Source organism: Anarrhichthys ocellatus, unplaced genomic scaffold (genome assembly GCF_004355925.1).
Source record: "Anarrhichthys ocellatus isolate YVR2014 unplaced genomic scaffold, GSC_Weel_1.0 scaffold47, whole genome shotgun sequence".
In the NCBI taxonomy this organism is placed as follows: Eukaryota; Metazoa; Chordata; class Actinopteri; order Perciformes; family Anarhichadidae; genus Anarrhichthys; species Anarrhichthys ocellatus.
Window position 1 is genome coordinate 2,535,947 of NW_022280077.1, and position 25,585 is coordinate 2,561,531.

The window sequence follows — 25,585 nt, forward strand, 5'->3', positions numbered from 1 at the left end:
GTAATTAGCATTGATCCATTGAGCAACATGAATGACTGGAACAAATATTGTGGCAATCCAATAGTTGTCCAGACATTTTACTAAAACACTTCATGGTGGCACTAGAGGAATAGCAGGACGATTACAAATGCACAGGTACAACTAACAACATGAATGATGGCACTGGGGAATTTATGTGTTTGAATGCAGCATGCTCAAGTTCCTGGAAGGATACCTAAATGGAATGCAAGTGAATAGGTTTGCAAACAGCTTTTGCTTTCAGATTAGTAACCTTATTTCACTTTCATTATAGATACTATAATGATACTACTGTGATGTTGCCTTCCGCATGATATACCTTTCATAGAGATGGTTATCTGTGTGTGTGCACTTATAGCGTTCATGCTCCTGTAGTTCAAGGAGCTGCCTTTGTGAATGGAACAATGGCTACATGTTTTTTCATAAATGTAGTCCATTCATGGCACATGAAGGACAGAGCATAAAGCTGATGCCAAATCAGATCTGGAGTGAGATCACAGCAATAGAGATAACCGGCTCAAAGCATCCAGCTACATGCTGGCAAAGTGGGAACCGGAAGGTCTTCTAATGAGTTTGGGATATTTGGAAAGAGAAGGATTATGAATTCTGCTTTGTGCCTCATGCACTGCATCCAGTGTCAGAACAAGAACTAATGAAATCACTGTTTAATATGCTAATGTTCAGACTTTATTAAGGCAAAAAGCAGGATGAGGGAGTTCTAGCATGGCTGCCATTGTGTGCTGTAGTTCGTCCCCGTACATCTGGTCTTTGCTGCAAAGACACAAGCATTGATTTGCCTCCCAAATTCAGTGTTTCTTTCTTTGCTCTGACAGGCATTGCCATGGAAACACAAGCCAGTGGTATTACAGTAAAGTTAAGAGGAAGGCTGTAAGGAGCCAGTCCACCAGACTGTGAAGGGCTGGTATAATTCAAGACCAAAGACAGCGCTACATGTGCATCATCTCTCTGGGGATGAGACGACTACAGCCTGTACCCGTACTTTTAGTCCCTCACATCTTTCAGAAAACCGCTGTTAATTTTACCTTAAGGCGTACATAGCTGCTTTACACTCATCAGACAAGAGCATTTCTCTTTATAGGTGTAATCTGGTGTCTGTGCCTGTTTCCTCAAAAGTGAAGGCAAGGAATGGATTCTATTCTTGTCTCTTGTACAGATGTTGGTGTTAAACATTGATAGGGCTGATGCAGGGAGAAAGGGAGAGAGAGAGGGGGGGGGAGACAGAGAGAGAGAGAGAGAGAGAGAGACATGGCTTTCTTCTCCTTTATGCTTGATTTGATTACTCTCCAGCATCCAATTTTGTTGAGTAGGAACATCTGTTAAAATGCAGCAACTGCATTATGGCAGCGATTCAGAATGTATTCAAATGTAACAGCCTGTGTTAGACAGTGAGAGGTTTTTTTTCTGTTAAAGTGCTGACTTTAATCTTTACTTCAGATTCTTACACGTACTGTACATTTTTAAGTTATTGCCCCGCAATTGTAGGGGATTCAATTAAATTTAACAATCTAAAATATGTAAAATTGAAATGAAAGAGGATTTTAGGTTATTCACGTGGCCAATCAAGAACACAAAATGCTCTGGCTGTGTATTTGGGATCTTTGATCCGCTGCTTGGTCATACATTGTGCGACCATGTATTCCTACATTGTTATGGATGTGAAGATCCTGAAACAACCTTGAAAGTCAGACATTTAATCTCATAGTGAATGTTTAATTTCAATGTGATTGAGTGCAGCCAAAACTATTAAAAACGTTTCACATTTCGTACAGCTATTTTTTTAAGCGCAGACTCCTTGAAGCACATTCATACACATACTACTTCCATTTTTCATCTGGTGAAACATCCAGAATCACACACAAATTAAATGTTTGCATTAGCAGATTTTATACCTCCATTGCATAAACGGTGACTCAGTCTGCACAAATGCTTGCCACACTCACGTCTCAGCACATTTGCAGACCACACAGTCATCCTATGTTATTGTAGAACCTCAGAGCACTTCCTGGTTGATTCATTTCTGTGTTACTTGGAAAGAAAAGTTTCAAATCTTACCACACATTGTGTTTAGCTGCTCCCTTGTGCTATGCTTTGACTTCTCCCCTTTAAAGACAAAGTATCAAGCTGCCTGGTATGTTGCTACATAAAGAAAGAATTTGTCAGTCAGAACATGTTGCTTTGTAGGTGTGAAGTCGATAAGTTAATCTCCTGGTTAGCTCAACCGTCCATTGCAGGCAGTAAGAAGCTGCTATTTATGCTGGTGATACATTTTAGCTGTGAAATGAAGAGTTCCTGTTTAATTTTAAAGGTTTAATGAATTTCATTAATTCATAAAGGCAAAATTATTTCCAGCTGCAGGGGCAGTAAAACATTTATACAATTATTTTTTTATTATCAACATATTCATTTAACTGATAACTGTTGAACTTTGAATAACAATTAATACAAATATATTTACAGTGCAACTTTTTGAATTATAAAACATTGCATATATTACATGCCACATAAAAAATTAGAAGTGCATTTCTTCCCCCTCTCCTCTCATCTCCTCTTCTGGTCTATGAGGTTCAGTCCTCTTCACTGGGTTTGGTTTTCAGTGGGTGTTGCTCTACCCACAGATTTTGACCTGACTTGTTTCGTCCTGAGACTTTGCTTCTGCAAAACATCAGCAGCATTAGGAACATGACCAACAGCGAGCAGACGACGAAAGCTATAACAATCCAAATCCAGATATCCGACTTGCATTCTGGCTCAGAGATGGCTTTGACATCTCCTGCAAAGAAGAAGACAAAGAAATGCTTTACTGGTGCCCGCATATACATAATTTAATATGATTTTCAAGCACTGTTATTTGCTGGGAGATGCTGCATCACATTAAGATGTGCTTACCTTCTGCATAGACATTAACAGTCAAATATCCTGAGTTTTCCACTGCAAGCTTCCTCCACCCATGAGACAGAGATGGGAGCCACTCTTCTACCTCACAGAAATACAGGCCACTATCTTCAGGGCTTGGCTTCAAGAATGTAAGGCTGAATAGTTCGGGCAAAGGGTGGCCAAATCTTAGCTGATCACCCTTACCAAACCTGTCCTGTAGGGTGGAGTTGCGGTAAGCTGTGAATATAGGGTGTTGTTCAGTTTCTGTCTCTTTCCGCCAAAACCATGTGACCTGGAACTCAGAGTGACTGCTGGATTGATTGGCGATATGACAGGGGATGGGGAAATCCTGGGATCTGCTTATGTTCAACGACCTTTCTTCCTTCACAATGGACAGGTTGTTTTCTGTGAAAAAACACATAGATGAAAAGACAAATTATATTCCACTTTATCTTCACAAAGCAAAGCAATCAATGGGACTTAAAATTTAATTTCACAAGTATACAAACAGACAGGGAAGAAGTCAGCAGGGAAAGAAGACAAATGGTAGATTAGGAAGCTTTGCAAAGAGCAGAAACAGAAAACACAACAAAACAATAAAAAGAGAAGAGCAAGTAGATCATATGTACAACGTTAAGACAACATCATGCATAAAACCATCAACACCACAAGAGCAAGACATATGACAGTACCACTAGAGAAGCGGTTAGTTTGCTGAGAAGTACATGTGCGGGTGTGTAGCACAAGCCACACAAACACCCATGCAAACACACAGCAACATTTTAGAAAGCTGCCAACAGAGTGCTCTGAAAGACTTGATCATACCTGCAACCTTGACAGTCAACGTGATGGGGCCTGTGGTGTCTGAGGCCTTTTGCTGCCAGTGACCTTCATGGTCCAGCTGGTATTGCTCCACCTGGCACCGGTAGGTCCCACTATCACCCTCATGGGCCCTCTGAATTCCCAGAGGGAAGCTGCTCTGAGTGGGCCTGGAGAGACGAAGCCGCCCCTGCAGGTCTCTGAGTTCCTGGTTCTCTGGGTAACTCAGCAGGCCCGTGTGATCAAGCTCCACCAGGTTATTCGTGTTGGAAGAATCAAGTCCAGTATAGAGCCAAGCAACTTTGTAGAATAAAGAAGGACCGGATGCACCTGACATGATGTTACACTTGAGCTCCACCTGGTCTCCCTCTCTGGCTGGCGACGGCTGCTCATTCTTCTCTAAACTAAGGTCGTTGGCTGGAGAATGAGAGTGGGCAGAGAAATTAACACTTAGTCAATGAAGAACTTAGTATTTTGTCAAATTATTTTAGCCCCTGAAAACTTAAAAAAAAAACGTACTTCTATATATGATGAAGTGAGCTAAAATCAAAGTAAAAGTTCAAGGGTCATATTCAGCAAACCATACGTTTTTGATCCAAGAATAATTCTAAAAAGATTTAGGCATTAAACACATTTGATTGACAGTGCTGAAAACACACTGAAGGCGCATTTTGATTTAAAATGTTTCTCAATTGGTACATAGAAATAAATTACATTTTTTCCAACTGAGCCCCAGCCATTTAAAATCACTGAGAAAGAAAAGGAGAAATAGATGATTATGGAAATCTCTCATTTGAAATAAGCAAAGCTGTTTGAACATTGGCAGAGCATTGTGTGTTCATGTAGGGAGCTTGTTTAGAAAGAAGGTTTTTAGGGGCCTATAAAATGGTGTTGTTGATGACTTGTGTTACTCACTGAGACATTCTCAGTGAGTTATTTAACATGAACTTACCAGGCTCGATAACTGTTAGCTCTGTAGTTTTGGACACCGGTGAGAGCTGATACCAGTCACCATGAGGATCTTGCAGCCACTCCACCACCTCGCATATGTATGAGCCGCCGTCTGAGATCCGAGCTTCCCGAATACTAAACTCAAAACTAGGGCCCTTGGTGCGCTTCATGCTGATTCGCTGCCTGTGGCTCGGCTGTACCTGGGGTCCGAATGTCACCAGGGCATCCTGGTCTGAGCTCATAATGGTCTTATTTTCTGCCTGCTGCTGGAGCAGCCAGGTGACAGCATAGCGGGAGGACGCAGAGGGTTCTGAGGTAACTGAGCATTTAATTTCTGTGTCAGTGTTGATATTTATTGTCAAGGCAGGGGTGGTGGTCAGCACGAGCTTGCTCACTAGGAGAGGGAGAAAAATATGAGAAATAGATAGCACAATGCAGCTTTCATCCAAAGACGACATGTAGCCTTACAAATCTCAATGGTACCTGGCTTCTGCACCAAAACAGCCAGCTGGTTGGATGGAGGCAGCTTCTTGTTAAAGTTCTCCAGGAAGACAGACACCCTACACTGGTAGTTTCCCGCCTCCCTACGGCTCGCACCATTGATAAGCAGATAGTAAACGACTTCATTCTCTTTGTTCTCTACTGTCAGCTGGTAGCGGTGCTGGTCTCCAGACCAGCTGATGGCACCATCAGAGTACAATGTCAGGATGTTGTCTAGGGTTGAGGCATCACGGTGCAGGCTCCAGGTGAGTGTTATTGGTATGCGTGGCCCTCTGACCCGGCACATCAACTCCACATTTTCTCCTACAGTCACTGTGCTCTTGCGACTTATCAGAGACACTTTAACAAACGAATCTGTGAGAAAAATTTTAAGAGTCAGCGGTGGTGAGTGAGAAAGCAGAAGTTGGTGATCATACAATCATCATGTGATCATGAGTGTTCAAAGTAAAAAAGAAATGTGAGGGAACTACATTTACAAAGTACTGTCTGTCTCTTCTCTTTGTTTTCATCACACTTGCACATCATCTCAATATCGTTTCCTTCTCTAAAATAAGACAGGGTTAATATACCCATAATCATCAAAAAACATAAAAACATTTCGATGCCAGTATATCTGTGTCAGTAACATCTATTACACATGACGCAACAAAAGTTTTTTTTCTTCTTTTAGACTTAATTGGGCTAAAAGTAGAAAGTTTGTGCTGATTACATCATTTTCCTCATGATTGTGCAAATGTCTTCTAATTAGTTTTTGATATTTCTTGCATGCAAATGGAAATTGCAAAGCAAGAAAGACCAAAATATAGAGAAACCATTTGTCTCAATATGCAGGTTTCATCATTCGTTTGTCTTGAATCATTTGTACTACACAGACAGACGGAGACATATCTTACCTGCAGGAGCCACTGTCACAGTGGCAATCTGTGACTGGCTGTTGGTCTTGCTGTTGATTTTCCATTCAGCCACAGCACACTGGTAGACGCCTGAATCAGAAAGCGTGATTTCATCAAGCTCTAGGGTGAAGGTGTCAGTCGCCGGACGCGTTGCCTTTACTTTGCGACTCATGAACTTCCCCGCTTTCTCCGTAACACCCTCCTGAGTTAGACTGATGACACTAGTGAACATGGCCGCCGCTGTTGATTTGCGTTGCCAGGTGACGGAGAGCTGATCTTTGACCCCGTGCACTTTACAGGTGAGCTCCAGCCGGTTGCCTTCGTTAACACCCACAGTGTTTTGCATTTCAACTGAGAGCCCACTTTCTGTGATGAGACATGGCAACAGACAGATGGAAAACAAAGTAACTTTATTATAAATAAGATTATCTTATCAATAATAGCCTCCATTTCAAAGGATAAAATGTATTAACCTGAATCATGCAGGTAAGAAAAGTAAAGCCTGAGTAAATGTCTGTGTTTGTGTGTGTCTCAGTCAGTATGAGCACATTTGCAGACTGACCTGTGGCTGAGATGCTGACCAGCTGGGAGCTGGAGTCCTGGACTGCTCGCTGCGTAAAGGCACCACCCTGGGCTCTGTCCTGAAGCCATGCCCTACAGATATACTCTCCTTGGTCCTCGGTTCTGACAGGCTGCAAAATGAGACGGTAGTCTCTATCCCCAATCCGGGCTGCCCTGAGCTCTCCTTCTTTCTCTCGCCCACTGTACTCGGGCCCCACAGACAGAATACCTGTAGGGCCAATGCGGGCCAACTCAACATTAGCCCTGAGCCAGGCTAGAGAGAAGAACCTTTCCTCCAGGTTCTGTGAGTCTACGTTGCAGGACAGCGACAGCTCCTGCCCCTCCTGCAGAGTTTCCGACTGTGCCGAGATTCTCACCACCAGAGACGACGTGTCTGGCACCACCTCTACTCACGGCAAAAAAAAATAAGCGAGACAGTGAGACAAACACAGACACACACACACACATCCTGTCAAAGAAGCCACTGCGCAGAAGAAGAACAAAGCAGAATGTGTTGACTCATATCAAGACGTGCTATTTGATAGACAGAATCAGTTAGATGACAGCTGTTTCTCACCTCTGGCTTTAACATTCAGGGTAGTTTCCGTTGCATCCTTTTGTGCGATAGTGTACCAAGAGAGGTCAGGATCTTGGATCCACTCCTGAGCCTGGCAGTAGATCCTGCCTTGGTCTGAAAGCTCCAGCTGAGTCATGTTTAGCTTGTACGTGGCCTCTCCCATTTTATCTAACCTGATCAGTCCAGCTTGGTGACGCGCTTCAAACCCGGGGCCTGGGCTAAGTGTAAAATCTCTATTCAGAGACATGATAGGGCGAGCGTTGTCCTCGCCGTCCTTATGGAGATACCAGACAAGAGACAGATGGGTGTGCTGGACGGTGTTGGTGGAGGCCTGGCATGTTAAAGTGAGAGCATCACCCTCATTATAGCTCAGTGAGGTGGAGGCAGGTGATGAAACGCTGAGGGAGTTGTCGATCACTACGCCACCACATCCAAAACAGAGACAAAGACATGAAAGTCATACATTTGTTGCCATCTTTTAAGATACAGCAATGCAGTTACATTTAAAAGTACGTCTTAAAACTCAAAAGTAGAACGGTGGCTGCTTACCTTTTACTGTTGTCGCAGCGCTGTAGGTTCCATGATAAGTATATTCTGAGTTGATTACAGAACAGTGATATTCCCCTTCATCACCTTTCTCCAGGCTTTGTATCTCAAACAAGACTGAGTTTGGAGTCACATGTGTCAGAGTGATATCTTTGCTCATCACGCGCCTTGTATACACGGCATAGCCGAAGCTTTGGTCACCTGTGCTGATGATGTTGATCTCAAATTTTGGTTTTTCAGGCTTCTTGACACGGAATTCAATATCTTTTCTGGTAATGTCACTGGCAAAACCACTCACATTGCAGGAGATGGAGAGCGGAGAGCCCACCACGCGATACAGAGGCCCGGCCTGTACTTCGGTGTGCACTATGGCTTCTCCTGTGTGAAGCACATTCAAAACAGATGGTGAAGTCAGTTGAATACTGAACCTTAAAGATTCAGCCATTTTTTATAAGGGTGCTACAATCCAGCATCGAACCTTTGTTTTAGTTTTGCGCACATTGTAAAGCTATCTATGAGAAGAACTCCAGTACACGGTTTTGGTTGCTGCGGAAATATTTATTTGATTACGTCGGACAGACTATTATTTTCAAAACTACACCTGCCTTCTGTCTCTGTCACACAGTAAGGTGTGCAGAGATTATTTTCAAAATGTTATGTATATGTGAAGCAAAGCTCTGTAGTCTTCATGATGCTTGGCACATTGTAAGAAAGGTGAAGTTTTTACAGTTGTGTGAAGTATTTTTTCATTATAAGTATCCAACGAGTACCTGCAAACAGCGGAAAAAGGTCTCCTACAAGATATTTATCATGGAATCATTGCTGCTTTTCCATCCTGGATTTTCCAGTAATTTGTTTGCCTTCACCAGTTAAATTGTTTTCTAAAATGACAGCGAGAATTACATAAGCTAATCATCAATTATGAATAATTGACTTCATTCACAGAAATGTTTGCAAATTTTGCAATTTTATGAAATTATAAAAGAATTGACCAAAAACACAGTGATTATTTTAGATGTATCAGCTTAGAATATACATGTATTAGTGGTTATCATTATTTCTTGTTATTTATTAGTAGTATATTTAAGATTGACATAATGACAGGTGCACAAATAACTATGTTCCACTTTTAAAAAAACACTCCACTATACCTCCTTACTGTAAAATTATACTTTATTTTGTTTTTTTTGTGAGGTTTTAACAAAATAAATACTATAATCCAACTGCAGTAATTATAGGCCACTTACCACAGTGCAGTAGTCCCAGCCAAAAGATCAAATTGACCCTCAAACAAGATAGCAGGGAACACTTCATCCTGAAACCTGTCTCAGAAGTAACACAGTGTCCGAGACTATAGGCCCTTAGTACGTGTGCGAACATCAGTCTGTGCCTTTAACACAGACATTTAGGTGGTTAACGCTTCCTGTAGGTACACCAAGAGGAAGTCTGATATAGTTCCTGCTTGCTCCGCGCAGTATTGTAGCATTGTGTTTGTAAATCTATTGTCGGTGTCACTTACAGTACGTGCCTTTAAAATGATTTTTGGTTATCAGGGGTCGGAAAAATGTACAGTGTCCTTGTTAGGGCTCATGTAGCCTTTATGGTTTGACTGCATCATTATATGCAGACTTCTGTTGGACAAATACAGCTTTTGGCATACTTAGAAAAAGACGGATTTTACAGCAGCCATACCTGAAACAATGGGACGTGAAGTTAAACGAATGCGACGCTCTCTGCTGCGGGCAGGTGATGCATTCTGTCGGCATCCTCCGAGATCGACGCACCTCCTTGTCTTACAAGTTTTTGCACTGTTTGGCAAAACTTTTATGTCAGAGTAAAGCATATATGTAACTTCCGGTTTTCCAGAATTCGATTCTTCATTTAGTCATTTAGGCTACATGATTATCAAAAGTCAAATGATACCATATCAAATATAATAATCAGATCATGCATCCACGGGTGGAGGAGATAAAGGGCTCGCGATTGAATGTCGTTGTAGCTTGGGTCCAAGCTGGACCTATTTCGGCCACGATTTCGGGAAACATTTGAAGACGAAATAAGATTGGAGTCATTTCGATTGTGTTTGAATGGTGTTGTAGACCAACGAGGCAGTAGTGCCCCTTAGTGTAGAAGATGCAAGCCTACATTGCTGCTGCAGCTGTGTCTGTGTTCACATTTCTTATAGTTACTGCTTTGATTGAGTAAAATATTTTCATAAAATGTAAAAATAAGATAAGAAAATACTGTATTGATCCCAGAGAGACTCCAAGGATAGAGGACTATTTGAATGAAATACAAAAAAAAAGGATAAATAAATGAAAAACATTAAATAAAAATATTTAGGCATAAACAAAACATGCAATATGCACTGACCTATAATGCCTTTCAACTTGTAAGAGAATTGTGCAAATATTTATGCAGCAGGAATCCAGAAATACAGCACATGCATATAATGTAACTCTGGCCTTTGTATAATATGTTCTGAATTTTAACTGCAATGTGATCAGGATTTAGAAACTGTGTTTACTCTGTTGTGCATTCTGTACGTAATGACTGGTTGTAATCATTTAGACCGTTTATTTTGAAGTCAAACCCAGGGCCTCCATGCAAGGACTGCTGGGTGCTCGCTGGACAGGTGGCCCATTGTTATAATATAATAATATCTAATAATCCTGGAAATAGAAAATAATACTATGATATAGCATATCATAGAGAGAAAATACAACAACAACATAATTGTACTTCATGGTGATATAAATAATAAAAAGCAATATAGTGGTAAATATGTTGCTACTACTTAAACTAATACTTTCAATCGTAAAACTAGTTATTGATTATATGTTGTTGTATATAGCAATAAGAAAAAATCATCTACAACATCTACAAATGTATTTATGTATTTATTCCCAACTCAATCTTTGCTTGATAGTTTTACGTCTTTAGGCTTTAAAAAGGTACGATATGTGAACCTATTGCTCAAAACCTATAGACATATGCAACTGTGCAAGCCAAAAAAGTTGGTAACCAATGTATCAGGGATGAAGGGCCTTGCTCAGGGGCACTTCAGTTGCACCTCAGGCACCAAGACAATCAAACAAAAAAATAGCTTATGTTGACAGCAAATATACAGACACACAACAACAGATATGTATTCAAGATGTTACACTTAAATCCACTTTAAACACATGCAGATAAGATGCTGAGTGTTATCTACACAATTATATTTGGTGTCATCTGTTGGAGGAGACCTGGTGTCTGTGTTTCTGAGAAATATGGGGAAAATTGGGTAAGTTAGAGGAAATGAGCTCAGCACCAGAAGAGGAAGTGTCTAGAAACAAGCATTGCTACACATTTCTCACAGAACAGGAATAGGAAGTATGAAGAGTGCAGGCAAAAACAAATCCACATCACAAACCGACACAACTGTTGTAGGCGTAAACCACAGGCGTCTTTTTTACTAGTGCAGGTGCACCTAGAGTAGCTGCGTGCAGTTCTTGCCAGTTTTTGATGTAAAAGATGAGCGACACACTGGAGAGGACGACAGAATGCCCCTTGCTGCCCCTCGCAGAGGCCTCCAGCAAAGACGAGGAGAGAAACAGCCTGACAGGCTCAAGTGAGCTACGCTGGGAAGATGGAGGTCTACCCGGGGAGCTGCAGAGAGGAATGGAAACCCTACGAGTGAACAGAGAACTGACCGATGTAGTCCTGTGTGTTCACGGACACGACTTCCCTTGTCACAGAGCCATACTCGCTGCTGCCAGTCAGTACTTCAGGTAAAATAAATCCAAAGTTGTCTAACACCGCTGTAATGGCACTGCTGGTTTTCCTGAATAATCTTTAATTTTGTTTTTTGCGTAGGGCCATGTTTTGCAGTGGTCTGAAGGAGAGTCATGAGAAGCATGTGGAAATAAAGGGGTTGGACAGTGGGACGATGCAATCTCTCCTGGAGTATACCTACACCAGCCATGCCCTCCTTACAAACTCAAATGTCCAGAGAATACTAGAGGCTGCCAGTCAATTTCAGGTAAAACCACAAATTACTAACAATAAAAGTGAAAGAAGATACTGGATTAGTTTACTTTACACATTCTTCGTCTGTTTCTCAGAGTTCCATCTAAATATTTAACTCTTATCTTATCTTATCTCCTATCAGCAACATTTTTTAGCGTGAGAAAGTGAGTGTCAGTAAAAGCAAGGAGACTGTTATTATCATCAAAGAAGCTGATTTCTGACTTCATGTTTTATAAGATCATAAACATCCTCAAAATGTAAATCAACCAGCAAAAAAAAACACTTTCCTTTTTAGCTTGTCACATTTTGTACTTGACCCAGTTGGGTGTGAAATGTTTTTATATAAGATGAGGAACTTCGTCCCATTCTACACAAGTGTGACTACATGCATGATCATGTGATTCTTTCAGCAGCAGTAAAAATATAAACTACCGGAATTAGAGTCATGAAGTTCTACGCGACTGCAACAGTTTACCGTTTATCAAATACGATGCCATTTTAATTCAGTGCCATTGAATCAGTCAGTTGGGGCACATGGTTCATCAAAGGCTTGGCAGGAGACACTGTGGTACAGAATTAGCAGCAAGAAGCATATTTATATACATTCAGATAGACTGGTTTTATTACAGTGATATCAGCGCTGTGGCCCTGCTGTAGTTTAGAACTACATTTAATATCCAAACTGATTGAAGATACTGATTATGTATCTTCAAATTGTTCTTATCTTCTCACTCTCGACATATTTCTCCCCTATTCAGTGGAACAAACATCGAACTGAATGAGATATGAGTAAAAGAGGGAAGTGAAAGTTGCCCAGTTGTTTACACTTAGGATCAGTTTTCCATACAGGCCTAAATTAACTACACAGCTGTGCCACATCTGGGGAGGCAAGGTTGTTTTCTTTTTATTAAAAAGAAGTTCAAGCATTCTTGTTACTCACTTCCTTCACAGGATGGTTTAGGGCTACGACTGAGGATAGAATTACAGATTTATATTTAGGGTACAATTTGAAGATGTGCATGAGATAATAATAACTTTATTTATATCGCACTTTTCTAATTGGAATTACAAAGTGCTTAAACAAACACTGTATACAGTAAAAACACTAAAAAGATTAGAATACAAAATAAAACAGTAAAATAATGAGGAGCATACAAAACATGTAATGTTGGTTATTGTTAAGGGTAAGGGCAAGAAAACCTCTGGGTTTCTAAGACACATTTCGTGTTACCTTATCTGCTTATCAAGGACAATGTTGAGAAACCCTGTATGTGCACCTCAATGTGCCGCCTCAGTTTTCATCTTGATACCACTGCCTATGCTGGCCTTGTCTCTATAGTTCCTGCGTGTGGTGGATGCATGTGCTGGCTTTCTGAGCAAGTCTCTGCACCTCGAGAGCTGCATTGGGATCCTGAATCTTGCCGAAAGCCATGCCTTGCCGGCGTTGATGACCGGGGCTCAAGACTACATCACCACTCAGTTCTCCCTGGTGGTCCAGCAGCAGGACTTCCTGGAGCTGCCGGCGGAGTCGCTGGAGGCTGTCCTTCAGAGGGACGACCTGGATGTGAAGTGCGAGGAGTGTGTTTTTGAAGCACTCATGCGCTGGGTCAGAGCCCGGCAGGACGAACGCTATCCTTCACTGGCCAGGTTGCTTTCACATGTGCGACTGCCATTGTTGGAGCCTGCTTACTTTGTGGAAAAAGTGGAGTCAGATGAATTGATTCGAGGCTGCAGCGAGGCTTTTCCCTTGCTGCAAGAGGCCCGCATCTATCACCTCTCCGGCAGGGAGGTCAGTATGCAGGGGAGACCAAAAATGTGATGTTACATCTGACATTATTAATATTTAACAAAATCCTGGATATTTTGGAAACATCACTTTGTCCTCAGGTGGCAACAACTATACCCTTTAATATGTCACATATTTTTAGTGTTGTTTAGTGAATAAAAAATGTCATTTTGTGATCAAAATCACTGCTGTATTTCACTGTGTTATAGTTTAATGTGCTGTGTGCTTGTATAACTCGTTTATAGGTGGTCTCTGAACGAACAAAACCCCGTGTGCAGCACTTTCTGTCAGAGGTGTTCCTGATCATTGGAGGCTGCACTAAAGACGAACGCTTCATCTCCACTGTCACCTGTTTGGACCCCCTCAGACGCAGCAGGCTGGAGGTTGCCAGGCTGCCAGTTACAGAGATGGAGGATGAATCCCAAAACAAGAAATGGGTGGAGTTTGCGGTCATCACTTTCCGCAATGAAGTGTATATATCTGGTGAGAGAGTCCCCATTCATGTTTCATATAACGAGGCTGAGTTACTGTAATATGTAAAGGAGATCCCCTACTGTGCAGATGAAAGTGAAATTGTTCCCCCGTCTACTGATTATGTATCAGACAAGTTGTGGTTTCTTTATGTCCTCTCTTGATCTACTTATTTTTCCTGCATCTTCAGCATGTAAACAAGTTGTTATAAATGTTCATAAGCTTCTCTTAGTTAAACATAGTGTTACAACCAGTGAATCCATAGCTGAGCAACTGAACAAAACAACAGGAAGATGTGACTGTAGTTATAGTTGTAGTAGGTTTAGGTGTTTCCCAACTCAGGAACTGACACTCCAGCTGTGGTTACTTTAACTGTTCAGCAACACGTATGCTGTGAAAGTTCAGCCTAGTTCATGGGGGTTTACATCGGAATGAAAAGTGTGCGGCCCAATGTGGCGCTCACATGGCCACTAAAGATTCAGCGAAACAAAGTTTGAACAGCAGGTGACCATGTTTTGTAATGCTTCTGTTGTTGTTGCAGGAGGTAAAGAGACACAGCATGATGTCTGGAAATATAATGGGGCCCTGGACAAGTGGATCCAAATTGAGTCTTTGACAACTGGGCGCTGGAGACACAAGATGGCCGTACACGGGGGAAAGGTGTACTCAATCGGTGGATTTGATGGAGTTCAGAGACTCGATAGCGTAGAGGCCTATGATCCCTTTCACAATCGCTGGGCACAGGTAAACATATGATAGCTCTGTATACAATAGTGCTTTTGTGGATTTTACACCAAATGTTCATTAATGCAGCTGGAATTAAAATGTGTACAATAACAATGATTATTATCACCTGACTCAGCAGTTCAGACTTAAGAGCATTCGGCAGCTAAAGAGTCAGATTCCTCTCCTTAGAAGATGGTGAATGCCCAAACAGAGCTTAAAGGAGAATGAATATTGGACTTAACATTCATCAGGCAGCCAGAAACAGTTAATAAGCAACTGTTTGCTAACATGCTCACAATATCAACTTCCCAAGTTTACAGATTGGTTCTGCTCCTCTCATGTAGCAGAATTAGAAATCAGTTCATGCAGGTTTTTAGAATCCTGCATCTTCCTCAGACACCGGATTGAATTCGTACTTCATTATAGCCATTCCATTTCAACATGCCCCTTTTCAAAAGTCACATTTTATTAGCAGCATTCAGCATTTCTTGACATTGTTGTTGTTGTTCAAGCTAGCAGGTGCTCAATGGATTATTCTGGTAGCAGTTGTTGAGCTTGCGAGTAGAAGAGACAGGGGAAATGTGATTGGATGAAAAGTCTGAAAAGGGACATAATAAAATAAAGAGTGGTGTGTTATTGGACAAATAACATTATGAAATAAAAGCTAACTTTAAAAAAAGGGCATTTAGGATTTTTTTGTTAAATTATGAAATAAAAATAGAGCCCTATAAAACGAAGCTGAGTTTTAATCATTTATTTACATTTTTATATTTCCCACAATTTATTCATGTGATTATTTATTTTATAGATATTCATTTATTTTGTGGAACACTTTGGAGCTCGATAATAACCATTAATTACGATACTATCATTGTGGACATCAAGTGTTAAACATCTGACAGTCCATAGAGCGCACTGCTTTAAAACAATATAACTCACATATTCACTTCTATGCCTGTTACATTGTCCATATCACATGAGATGCCCTTTCCTTGCAGGTGATTCCTCTTGCAGTAGGTGTGAGCTCTTTTGCTGCTGCAAGTTTTGACAGATGGATCTATGTGATTGGTGGCGGGCCGAATGGAAAGTTGGCAACTGATCAGGTTCAGTGCTGGGAACCTGGGACAGACAGCTGGGAGCTGCGGGCGCCCATTCCCATCGAAACCAAATGCACTAATGCAGTCACCTTCAAGGACTGCATCTATATAGTTGGTAAGTTGGCAGTGGTGGAGGGTAACTGAGTACATTTACTCCAGCACCGAGGTATTTGTACTTTACATACAAGTCTTTTCATTGCATGCTTCTTTATATCTTTTTACTCCACTGTATTATTTTGACAACTTCAGTTACTAGTTACTTTACAGATTAAGATTTTACAGTTTGTACAAAACACATAAAATATGATGTTATCGATGAAATTGCTCAGCAGTATATAACAAAGAAAAAAACATGCAAATTAAAAGCATAAATAACATTCCATCACTGTAAGTTGGTGGCTTTGATTTGGAGTATGTACGTGTGGGTGTATATGAAGAGTTTTATTCTAAAGTGAGATGAACACAATGTGCGAAAAGAATTGTAGACACAGACTCTTAAAGAACTATTGCTAGCATTAAGATCAAGAAAACTTGCTCAAATAATTGTTGTTTTTCAAGAATGTGATCATCTGGGTCTGGTTTATTGCATGAGAAACAGATATGCATATTTGTATATATGTGTGTCTATATTTATTAACTTAAATATGTTTTTTTTTTCTCCCAGGTGGTGCCATGCATGCCATGTACTGCTACTCACCTCTGTCAGACTCCTGGACCCTTGTGACCCGTCTAGGCGAGAGGGCGAGCTGCGCCATCGCTGCCTGTAACAACAAAATCTTCATCACTGGGGGACGGGATAACAAGAACCAAGTTATCTCCACAGTCATGTGCTGGGACTCTACCCGAGGGGCGTTGACAGAGGAGTGTGTTCTACCTATGGGAGTGTCGCACCACGGCAGTGTGACACTCATGAAGTCCTACACACACATACACAGAATAACATCTGCTTCAGAGGGCCAATGACAGACTCCTGTGAGCAGCGCAAGGAGAGTGATGAATGATGAGATGATTTTTGCAGGTGTTGCTATGTAATCTTTTTTGTCAATTAATGCCACTTTGGAATACTACCAGTCATTCACTATGTTGTATGACTAAAAAAAAATAATGTAAATAATTGATATACCACGAAATGCATTGTTTCATGGCTTTCAGTTAACATAAAGATTGCAAAAACATGCTGAGCAATATTTTTGATGAAATTATTCTATGCAAATAATAATAATTTAAGAAAATGCATATTAGCACGAGTTGTGCAAACCAAAACCAAAACCCTTGCACCTGGTGTTTTTGTATTTGTATTTTTTACACACACACACACACACACACACGCACACATATGGGCGTTTTTTCATGACTTCTGGGGACATTACATTGACTTGCATTCATTTCTTGAAGACTTACTATTCTAACCATAACCGCTACCAGCCTAACACATAACCCTCCTTTACCTTAACCTAATCCTAACCTTACCCCAACCTTACCATACACCTTAAAACCAATCTTCACCCTAAATTGTAATAATTTACATTATGGGGACAGGCAATTGTCCCCATTTGTTATATGAGTAATCTGATTTTTGTCCCCACGAGATGGGTAAAACAGGTCTTTGCTTTACTGTTTGTGGATTACTTCCTGTGAACACCGTCATCCAGTGATCAATACAACTAGTTTTGCTGTATTCAAACAAATACTAATTATCAAATACATCAAGAGATATCTTAATTCAAGGCAATTAGTATTTGTCCTATCTGCACGTTTACAAACATTACAAACCTTTGTGTCAAACAAATCACTGAAAATAGTTTTATAGACTAGAGACGAAAACTTTGCAGCCTGCTTATCTCCAGGTAGGACTGTTCCTTAAACTCCTGATTTATTTCTACTCGAACGCCAGTAGAAAAGAAAAAACTATCACAAGCTTCCGGGATATTTTCAAAATAAAACACACTGACAGCAAGTCGGCATGTCCAGTAACAAAAGTCGTTAAAATCATGAAATCAAACAAAGCTTGTATGAGAATGTGTTGAGTTAAAACGGATAGCCCTTTATTGATCACCAAACCGAAGTGCCTTTCAGTGCAGACTGGCATAGAAAGGATGATGTGGAAAGTGGAAGTGTATTCATTCACACACTTCCAAGGTGATTACTATGTACTATTGAGGTGTGGCCTTTTCCAGGGTCAGATTTCAAACTTATTGTGAAGGGAACTCAGCTGTGCATCTCGCTGGTGTTTCTTCTACTCTAGTTGATTGACACCACCCTGCAGTCCACATACACGCCCCTCGGAATACTCCCGAAATATTTTACCTCAAGCCTGTCCCGACTTGTTCCAGGAGAAACAACAATATGTGCGCTTTGCGACTTATCGGAAGAGAGTTCAACTGTTTCGCCCGTTTCACCTGTACCACTGTAGCACCTGTGTGACGAAAGTGAAAGTAAATGTAAAACGGCGGCTTGAAGAAGTGATTTGTTGGTCCTTTTCTGAAATGGCTGCTCGGTATTTCCTGCTGTGTGTCCATTTCATTGTCTCGTGCCTAGGTGAGTTTGCGTGTGGGTTGTAAATAAGATTTAAACTTTAGTGTCGACATGAAAAGTACAGCGCATATAGGTGCAGTCATATCTCAGTGTCGCAGTCTCCTCGCAGGCTGAAAGTTGAGTAGGCCTTCAATAGTTTAATATCTCACTGCAGGTAATAAATATGCGTCTGTGGTATGCCATGGATTGACCTAATGACCTAAAACAATCCACTGTTTCATGTATAGTCTAATTTATTGTTGGAATAAAGCAATACTTCTAAATACTAAGGGAGTACCATGAAATACACATAATCCCTTTAAAAAAAAAAACTTGTTTTAACTTTGTATCTTTATGTTTGACTTTACACCTGTAGTTACACCTGTATATTCTAGTAACACCTGCAATTATCCCACTATGTTGTTGCGAAATGATCCTTTCTGGTGAGACTACGTTGGTTGGTGTTATGTGGTACTTTTTGAGGCTGTAGTTTGTGTACTCTTATGTCGGACTGAATTATCTTAATAAAGGTCTGACAAAATAATCTTGATTTATGAGTCTGATTTAACTTTTTTCCGGAGATTTCAACTGCATTTCATGGTCTTCATTAGAGGATGGAGTTTGCTCAGCTGACATGGAGATGGCTCAGATTCCATCACGTTATTTAAGTTATATTGTGAGGCGGTGTTAGATGGGGGTAGATTGTAATCCGTCACTCTGTCCCTGATCTTCCTCCAGCCGCCCTCTTATACTCCTCGTCTTTGATTCAGACTCCCTCGTTGATGCTGTGGCTGGTTTCTGGTCTGGTTTTCACTGACCGCTGATGTTTTCTGTTTCAAGTGCCGATTTAAAGTCTATAACATGTCAGAAAAACAGGAAAAATGCCCGTCTCAATTCAGCAATAAGTGTGTGATGACATTTACACTCTAAAACCTGAAAATATTCAGTTTACTATCACAAAGAAAAGCAAGAAAGTCTCACAATTGAGAAGCTGGAACAAGGGAATATTTTTTGCAGCGTTGGTTAAAAACAACCACAATCAATTGATTGACAAAAAGAGGAGCGAGAATTTGCATATGTGGGTCACGTGACGACAGCTGTCTCCATGACATCCTAAGTTGAAACCTGTGAAATGCAGTTGAAATCTTGACAAAAAGATAGTAAGTAGACCTTGAGTTGCCTGCCTCCATTATTTTAAATGACCAGATTTAAATCGACGCCTATCCAACACAGTGTTGAATACTGAACATTTTGGATTAATACAAATAGGATTTATTGCTGATTTATTTGCATTGGATTATATTCGATTGTACAGAGGTACACATACTAAATTGGCAACTCGGTGTGCCGAGGTGTTGCGTTGTCATCATAACCTTCAATGTTACAAATGTACTTTCGCACATTGTGCTGCATGTTTCTATAAGTCTCTGTTCTCTGTGTCTAGTTGCTGGACAGTCCCCAAATTACGGGCTCAAGGGGGGGAAGGTCTCCTTGAAGCCACGCATCCCTGGACAACCTGATGGAATTCTGTGGAAAACTAATGGCAACAAAGTGGTCGAGTTTGATGGCAGAGAGGAGTTGGTGTACAGCCCATATCAAAACAGGATCACGCTGGACTGGCAAACTGCAGATATAAATATTCATGACCTCAGATTTGAAGACAGCGGCGAGTATGAATTGGATGCAGAAATCAACAAAAGGTTGCATCGTTCATTCTATACATTGGAGGTCATAGGTACGTTTAACAAAAATATGTCATTTGCAGTTAATCGATCAACAAAGGTACCTGCATATATAACTAGAAGTTGACGTGTCGCTATATTAAATACAACCAAACAACCTGCAAAAAAAGAAAATCCTGTTGCTCTTGCTTGTGAGAAATATTGGATCTTTTCACGTTCTGATCAACAGAAAGCTCTTTATGGTGCCATGTCTGCAATGGGAGGCGCTGTGCACACAACAACTATCGCTCGCTTACTTTTCCAATTGCAACATTATAGTCGAACGGCAAAGAGGAAGCAGAAACCCGAGCTTTCTAAAGTTAAATGCCAAACACCACAGCAGTAGCGACAAACAGTGGTGGCCTCGGAAGGGTTGTGAAGGCGAAGGGAAAATAAATGCAGCAAACTACAGAGAAATATGAAAGGAAAACCTACTGCAGCTGACAAGAGAACCACAACTTTATTTCCCAGCAGTCCAGTACAACAAACGCCTCATAGATACACACCATGTCTTGTACCAACAGTCAGTGTAGTCTTGACAGCACTTCTTTCCCTAAAAGTGTTTTATTCTTGCCCTAACTAACCAAACTGTAACAACTAGTTTTAAACCCATCATGACCATGATGTTTTCCTAACCCTTAAACGTTCTAGTTGCCTACACTCATTTATACATTTAAACATAGAACCAGAGGAACAGAAAAGTTTTATTTTTACGTTATCCTCTGTTGTGATGCTAATTCTTTATTTTTTCCCCGATAAGCACCGTATGTCCTTTATACCCTTTACATGTTTAAAATTGTGTTATTATATAAATATAACAAATCATGATTCAATTAGGTATGTATTCATTTCTTTGTTTATTGATGTATTCATTAAGAGAAAGTCGCCAAGCCCACCATCACCTGTGAGATGAAGGATGAGGGCCGCTCTAACACAGCTGGAAAGCTGCTGTGCTCTGCAAACCTCAGCCAACCTCAACCCTTAATGAAGTTCGAGTGGAGAGAACACGGAAACGTGCAGCCTGGCTCACAGTTACAAATATCTCTGGGGGATAAGCATGATGATGAAGTGTACAGTTGTACTGTGAGCAACCGCCTGAGTAAAGAAACGGCTACATTCACTGCAAAGGATTGCTACCCGGGTAAGATATCGCTTCGGCATCAGTTGTACTTTCAAATATGCTTTTAGAAACAAATTAACATATGGATATTGTTATCAGTAGCCCACCATTCGTGATGGCTTTCATGAAGAAACAATACCTGCTAAGCTGCATTGACAAAGACAATGAAATTGAAACGGAGACTTTGATCTTTCAAACTCAGCTGAGCTTTGTATCGTACCAGCGGTGACAGGAAAAGAAGATGAAACGGGAACAATGATTAGTGCACAGTGTGTTCCCTTCATGTTATCAATAATAATAATAGTAATGAGGGAAGAAATGTATCAATAGATCTCTTCAAAGTGATTTACAAAATGAACATCCTTTTGTTGTAGTATCAAGAGAGAAGGCAGAGTTCATGTTGAAGATCTAGACTAATACGTCCAGTTCTACGGTACTACTTGAATGTTTTAGTACTGAATGTAATGTAATAAAAAGCTACGGTAAGTTTGACTTTTGTGTTTCTGTGCAGAAGAAAGTTCAGCTGCATTACTGATTGCCCTCCTAGTCACCGGTGCAGTGTTACTCCTGGTGGGTCTGGCCATACTGTACTGCAAACTACGCAATAAAGGTAAAGACTGTAAACCAGAGAAATGATCCCAAAATCATTTTTATTTTATAATCCAGCAACCTAGGAGTACTAGTTGATAATACAGTATATGCTCACTGATGTCCATGTATTCAGAGCTATGTGTAACAGTTGACTAAATGTAATAAAAAGGTATATTAATAGGTTTTATATGGGGCAAGGTTTCTTTATGATCTAGAGATCAAAAGTTCCAACCATATCTACAGAAGGCTATTTAGCTGCAGTATATTTAAGACAAGCAGCTGTTTTATTGACTCTAATCTCCACAGTCCATGGCTCTCATGTGAAAACGTTGGTCAGCTTAAAGGCCATATCGTCTAAGAGCTCTTTGATCTGAGTTACATTACATTTTGTATTTCAATCTGTTTCAGGGTCGGATACGGAGCAAGCTCAGGCTGATGAAAGAAGGGCTCTCGTACACAGAGCATCCACTCTTCCCTCTACTGTGCGACTTGGCCATTTGGTCCAAGGTAATGGGAATATGAGGCCTGATGAACCTGCTAGCAACCAAAGAGAAAACCAAAGAGATTCAGAATATGAAACTGTAAAAGGTAAAGGCTGCTAAGAAATGTGTTTATATGCTATAACAGTAGAAAAACCTCTTTCAGATAACGGTGAAATAGCATTGTGTCATATTCTCTATCATTTACAAAACAAAATGTTTATCTTATGCTTCAGCCAAATAACTGAAAGACAGAGGCCTTGACAGGAAGTGGAAAAAAACAACATTTGTATTGAAATAATGAAGTAATAATAATATTAAATCTTAATATTTAGCATGTTGTTCTTTTATCTAGTTTTTTGTTGATCAGCTAATTCATTAATCAATGTGTTGTTTCAGTGCTACTCGTTATTAACGTCACACATTGCTCTTTACTGGTTTGCTTTGACTGCTTCTGTGTGGTTGAATCTCTTAAAGTATTCTTTTACTTCAATTTCCCCTTTTCTGTTTTTTCTGTTTACAAAATGACACAGCCAAGACTAAGAAAATTGCGCTTATGCCGCCTAGTCAGTTTCCCTCCCCTCTGGATCTGAATAATCTGGCTTGTGACGACAAAGGTGATGCGGATGCAGAGCAGCACAGAGAGCCTTCAGAGGAAAAAGAGCCACAGAGCGACCCCTCAGACTCTGAGAAGGACAATGAGCCAGAGCCTGCTGTTGTTGTGGACGACTTCAGTCAGGACAGGCAGTCTAGTCCAAAATCCCCCGTCTCTCCTGAACATCCAAGTTTGGAAACTACAATATACAGTATGAGCTGGATTCAGAATAGTCACAGCAATAAACACTCAAATGAAGAAAAAAAGAATTAAAAGCAAAATATTTTACAGTTAACGGCATTAATTATATATGCCCAAAGACTTTACCAAGCACAACTAATGGGCCGGTACAAAACCATTGTTCTACAGTACAGCACAGTAGTGTGAGTATGTACGCAAGTCTGGATGAAACACCCAAGTTAGGTTCAACATACTTTGTCATAGCTGACACAAGAGGATGCTGCAGCAGTTTAATTCATTGATTGATTAATCTTACCAGAAGACTGAACAAATTAATCCTTTTTCCAATTCTTAGCAGTCAGGTGCACTTTTTTAAACTTGTTTTACCGTCTGTTTCAGAGCCGGAGAAGGAGGCAGATGAGGATGAGGAAGGTCACTCTGCTCCTGCCGGCGCTGAAACTTCTCCTGCTGCTCGGCCACATTCCCCTTTGACCGAAAGCTCTCCAAATATGGCACCTAAAGACACGGCTGGTGAACACGAGGAGGTCGACAACTCAGATCACGTCACTGGAGAATCTGCCGAGAAAAATGTCAGAGAATCTGACTCATCAGACGAAGAGGAAAGAAATGAATCGGACGACTCTAGCGAGGACAAACTGTTGTCCACCGTTCCTGAACAGAGAGGATCGAAAACGATATTACATGAGCAAAGTTTAAACTTATCACAAGAAGAAAAAAACACAAGCGAAGACAACCAGCAAGAAACAGTCAAACCGGTTTCTGAAGATGAAGAGGAAAGTAAAACAGAGAGTGCAGGTGACCATGAAGAACCAGATAGGGAACAGGATCTGTATTCAACCACCTCCCAGCAGCCTCGGAGCCCCACACCAACAAAACCAGACAACAGGAGCACCGACACCTGTCAAGAGTCCCCAGCAACTGCATACGCTCACCCAGAGGAAGAAGAAGAAGAAGAAGAGCACAAGACCGGCACCGACTCAGACGAGACGGCGGGGCAGTCGGATAAAGGCGAGCAAGGCAATGAGAGCTTTGGTGGGGATAATGCAGGACAGAAGAAAGATGAAGTTGTTGCGTAGGCCTTCGTGCAACTTGGCAAACAAGTTAAGATTTAAGAAGGAAGCAGATAGTGAAGGGGATACTGTAAATACCGCACGGCAGGCAAAGAGATTAAGATCAATAAAAAGACGTAAATGCAGAGTTAAGAGAGTGTGGGGGGATTTCAACACAGTCCAAATGCAGAGAAATATAAACTGTGGGATTTTATATGGAGTGGTGGACATGCAGTAAGAGCCACTGAGGGAAGAAGCAGACAATAGTGAAAAAGGACAGTTTGGAGATTGAAAGCAGATGGTTGGTTCAGTTATCTCTGTTGCCGGTTTCTTTTTTTAATACAACACAAACGGTGAAACCAGTAATACGAGAATTCAAACTAGATTACTGAAAACAACAGAGATAACATCTCACACACAGTGCAACAGTCAGTCTGGTGGGCAACTGAAATGACTCGACGGAAATGACACTGACGTTTGTAGGAAGTGAAGAGAACCACAAGATAAACTCGCACAGAAATAGGATAGTGTCTGCCTTTCTCTTGAGTTTTCCCCGGTTCTCTTACTTTTAACTTCTTAGCTTTTTTTATTATTATTAATGTTATGTGTTTTAATAACAGCTTTATTGTTGGTCTTTTTACTATGAATTATCGACTAATGATGCTGCACATATGTTTTTTTTTAATGAATTAAGCTATTACAAACATGATTGTATATGTTTAACTCTAGTCAGTTTAAGAGCACTAACTCTTCGTATTGTGACTTTATCATTCGGAAGACTTTTTGTATTAATATTTCAATTCAATGTTTTTGTATAGCCCAAAATTACCAATCACAATCTGTACAGCATACGACATCCTCTGTCCGGGAAAAACTCCCCAAAATAGAATTATTATAATCCAGTGACTGTGACGTGGTTTTAACCGCAGATCTTTTCCTTTTTTTAAGAAACAAAATGCTTTATTGAAGGTGTTGTGGGAAAATAAAATCATCTGGTGAATATATGTGATGCTGTACGCATATGACAATGTAGAAAGAGCCCACTTTTAAATCTGAGATTTAAATGATGGATCATCCTGAAATATTTGTTGTTCTGTGTATTTTCATTTTTTATTGAGACCAGCTTGTTTATGCTCATTCATTGTTGGGATAATATTTGAAAAATGTCTGAGCTCAGGGTATATTTGTGATTGTTGATTATTCATTAATGATGTGTGATTTCCGTGCATGACACTAGATTGTTTTTGTATTTTCTTTAACTTTTTCTTGCTGCATTGTTTGCTGATTGATGGATGCTTTTGGAAAATGTCTCATTTGCACGAATTCATAAAGGCAATGCTAGCAGTTTATTTCCAGTTTCTTGTCTTTTTGTTCGACGATGAAAGCTCGGATTTCTCCATTTTAAAAGAAAGATTGTGCAATGATTGCTGAAATGATGAAATAAAAAAAGAAAATACAGCAAA

General features: G+C 40.5%; 3 protein-coding genes and 1 long non-coding RNA gene across 7 annotated transcripts; 2 read left to right on the forward strand and 2 right to left on the reverse strand.

Moving 5' to 3' along the window:
* Nucleotides 1-1,816: 1,816 nt before the first annotated feature.
* LOC116395437 (immunoglobulin superfamily member 3-like) lies at nucleotides 1,817-9,266 on the reverse strand. 2 transcript variants are annotated; one of them, XM_031869334.1, is made up of 10 exons: nucleotides 9,009-9,266; nucleotides 7,765-8,139; nucleotides 7,216-7,632; nucleotides 6,640-7,044; nucleotides 6,078-6,443; nucleotides 5,167-5,538; nucleotides 4,685-5,077; nucleotides 3,739-4,149; nucleotides 2,926-3,318; nucleotides 1,817-2,809 (listed from the first exon to the last, which is right to left on the reverse strand). In XM_031869334.1, exons 1-10 carry the CDS (start codon nucleotides 9,139-9,141, stop codon nucleotides 2,604-2,606), a joined length of 3,471 nt encoding a protein of 1,156 aa, XP_031725194.1. In that variant the 5' UTR covers nucleotides 9,142-9,266; the 3' UTR covers nucleotides 1,817-2,603. The 2 variants fall into 2 exon arrangements, with proteins under 2 accessions (XP_031725194.1, XP_031725195.1); XM_031869335.1 differs by having other exon boundaries at nucleotides 7,765-8,642.
* Nucleotides 9,227-17,333, forward strand: klhl6 (kelch-like family member 6). The gene is made up of 7 exons (XM_031869339.1): nucleotides 9,227-11,534; nucleotides 11,620-11,785; nucleotides 13,112-13,561; nucleotides 13,804-14,041; nucleotides 14,571-14,773; nucleotides 15,754-15,967; nucleotides 16,517-17,333. The coding sequence occupies exons 1-7, from the start codon at nucleotides 11,278-11,280 to the stop codon at nucleotides 16,813-16,815; spliced, it is 1,827 nt and encodes a 608-aa protein (XP_031725199.1). The 5' UTR covers nucleotides 9,227-11,277; the 3' UTR covers nucleotides 16,816-17,333.
* LOC116395440 (uncharacterized) lies at nucleotides 15,260-17,726 on the reverse strand. Its single transcript, XR_004213512.1, has 3 exons — nucleotides 17,626-17,726; nucleotides 16,550-16,613; nucleotides 15,260-15,353 (listed from the first exon to the last, which is right to left on the reverse strand). It is a non-coding gene; the product is annotated as an uncharacterized LOC116395440 (long non-coding RNA).
* Nucleotides 17,540-25,585, forward strand: LOC116395438 (hepatocyte cell adhesion molecule-like). 3 transcript variants are annotated; one of them, XM_031869336.1, is made up of 7 exons: nucleotides 17,540-18,390; nucleotides 19,811-20,101; nucleotides 20,965-21,228; nucleotides 21,719-21,817; nucleotides 22,207-22,386; nucleotides 22,811-23,083; nucleotides 23,452-25,585. In XM_031869336.1, exons 1-7 carry the CDS (start codon nucleotides 18,339-18,341, stop codon nucleotides 24,147-24,149), a joined length of 1,857 nt encoding a protein of 618 aa, XP_031725196.1. In that variant the 5' UTR covers nucleotides 17,540-18,338; the 3' UTR covers nucleotides 24,150-25,585. The 3 variants fall into 3 exon arrangements, with proteins under 3 accessions (XP_031725196.1, XP_031725198.1, XP_031725197.1); XM_031869338.1 differs by lacking the exon at nucleotides 22,811-23,083 and having other exon boundaries at nucleotides 17,899-18,390; nucleotides 22,207-22,305; XM_031869337.1 differs by lacking the exon at nucleotides 22,811-23,083 and having other exon boundaries at nucleotides 17,914-18,390.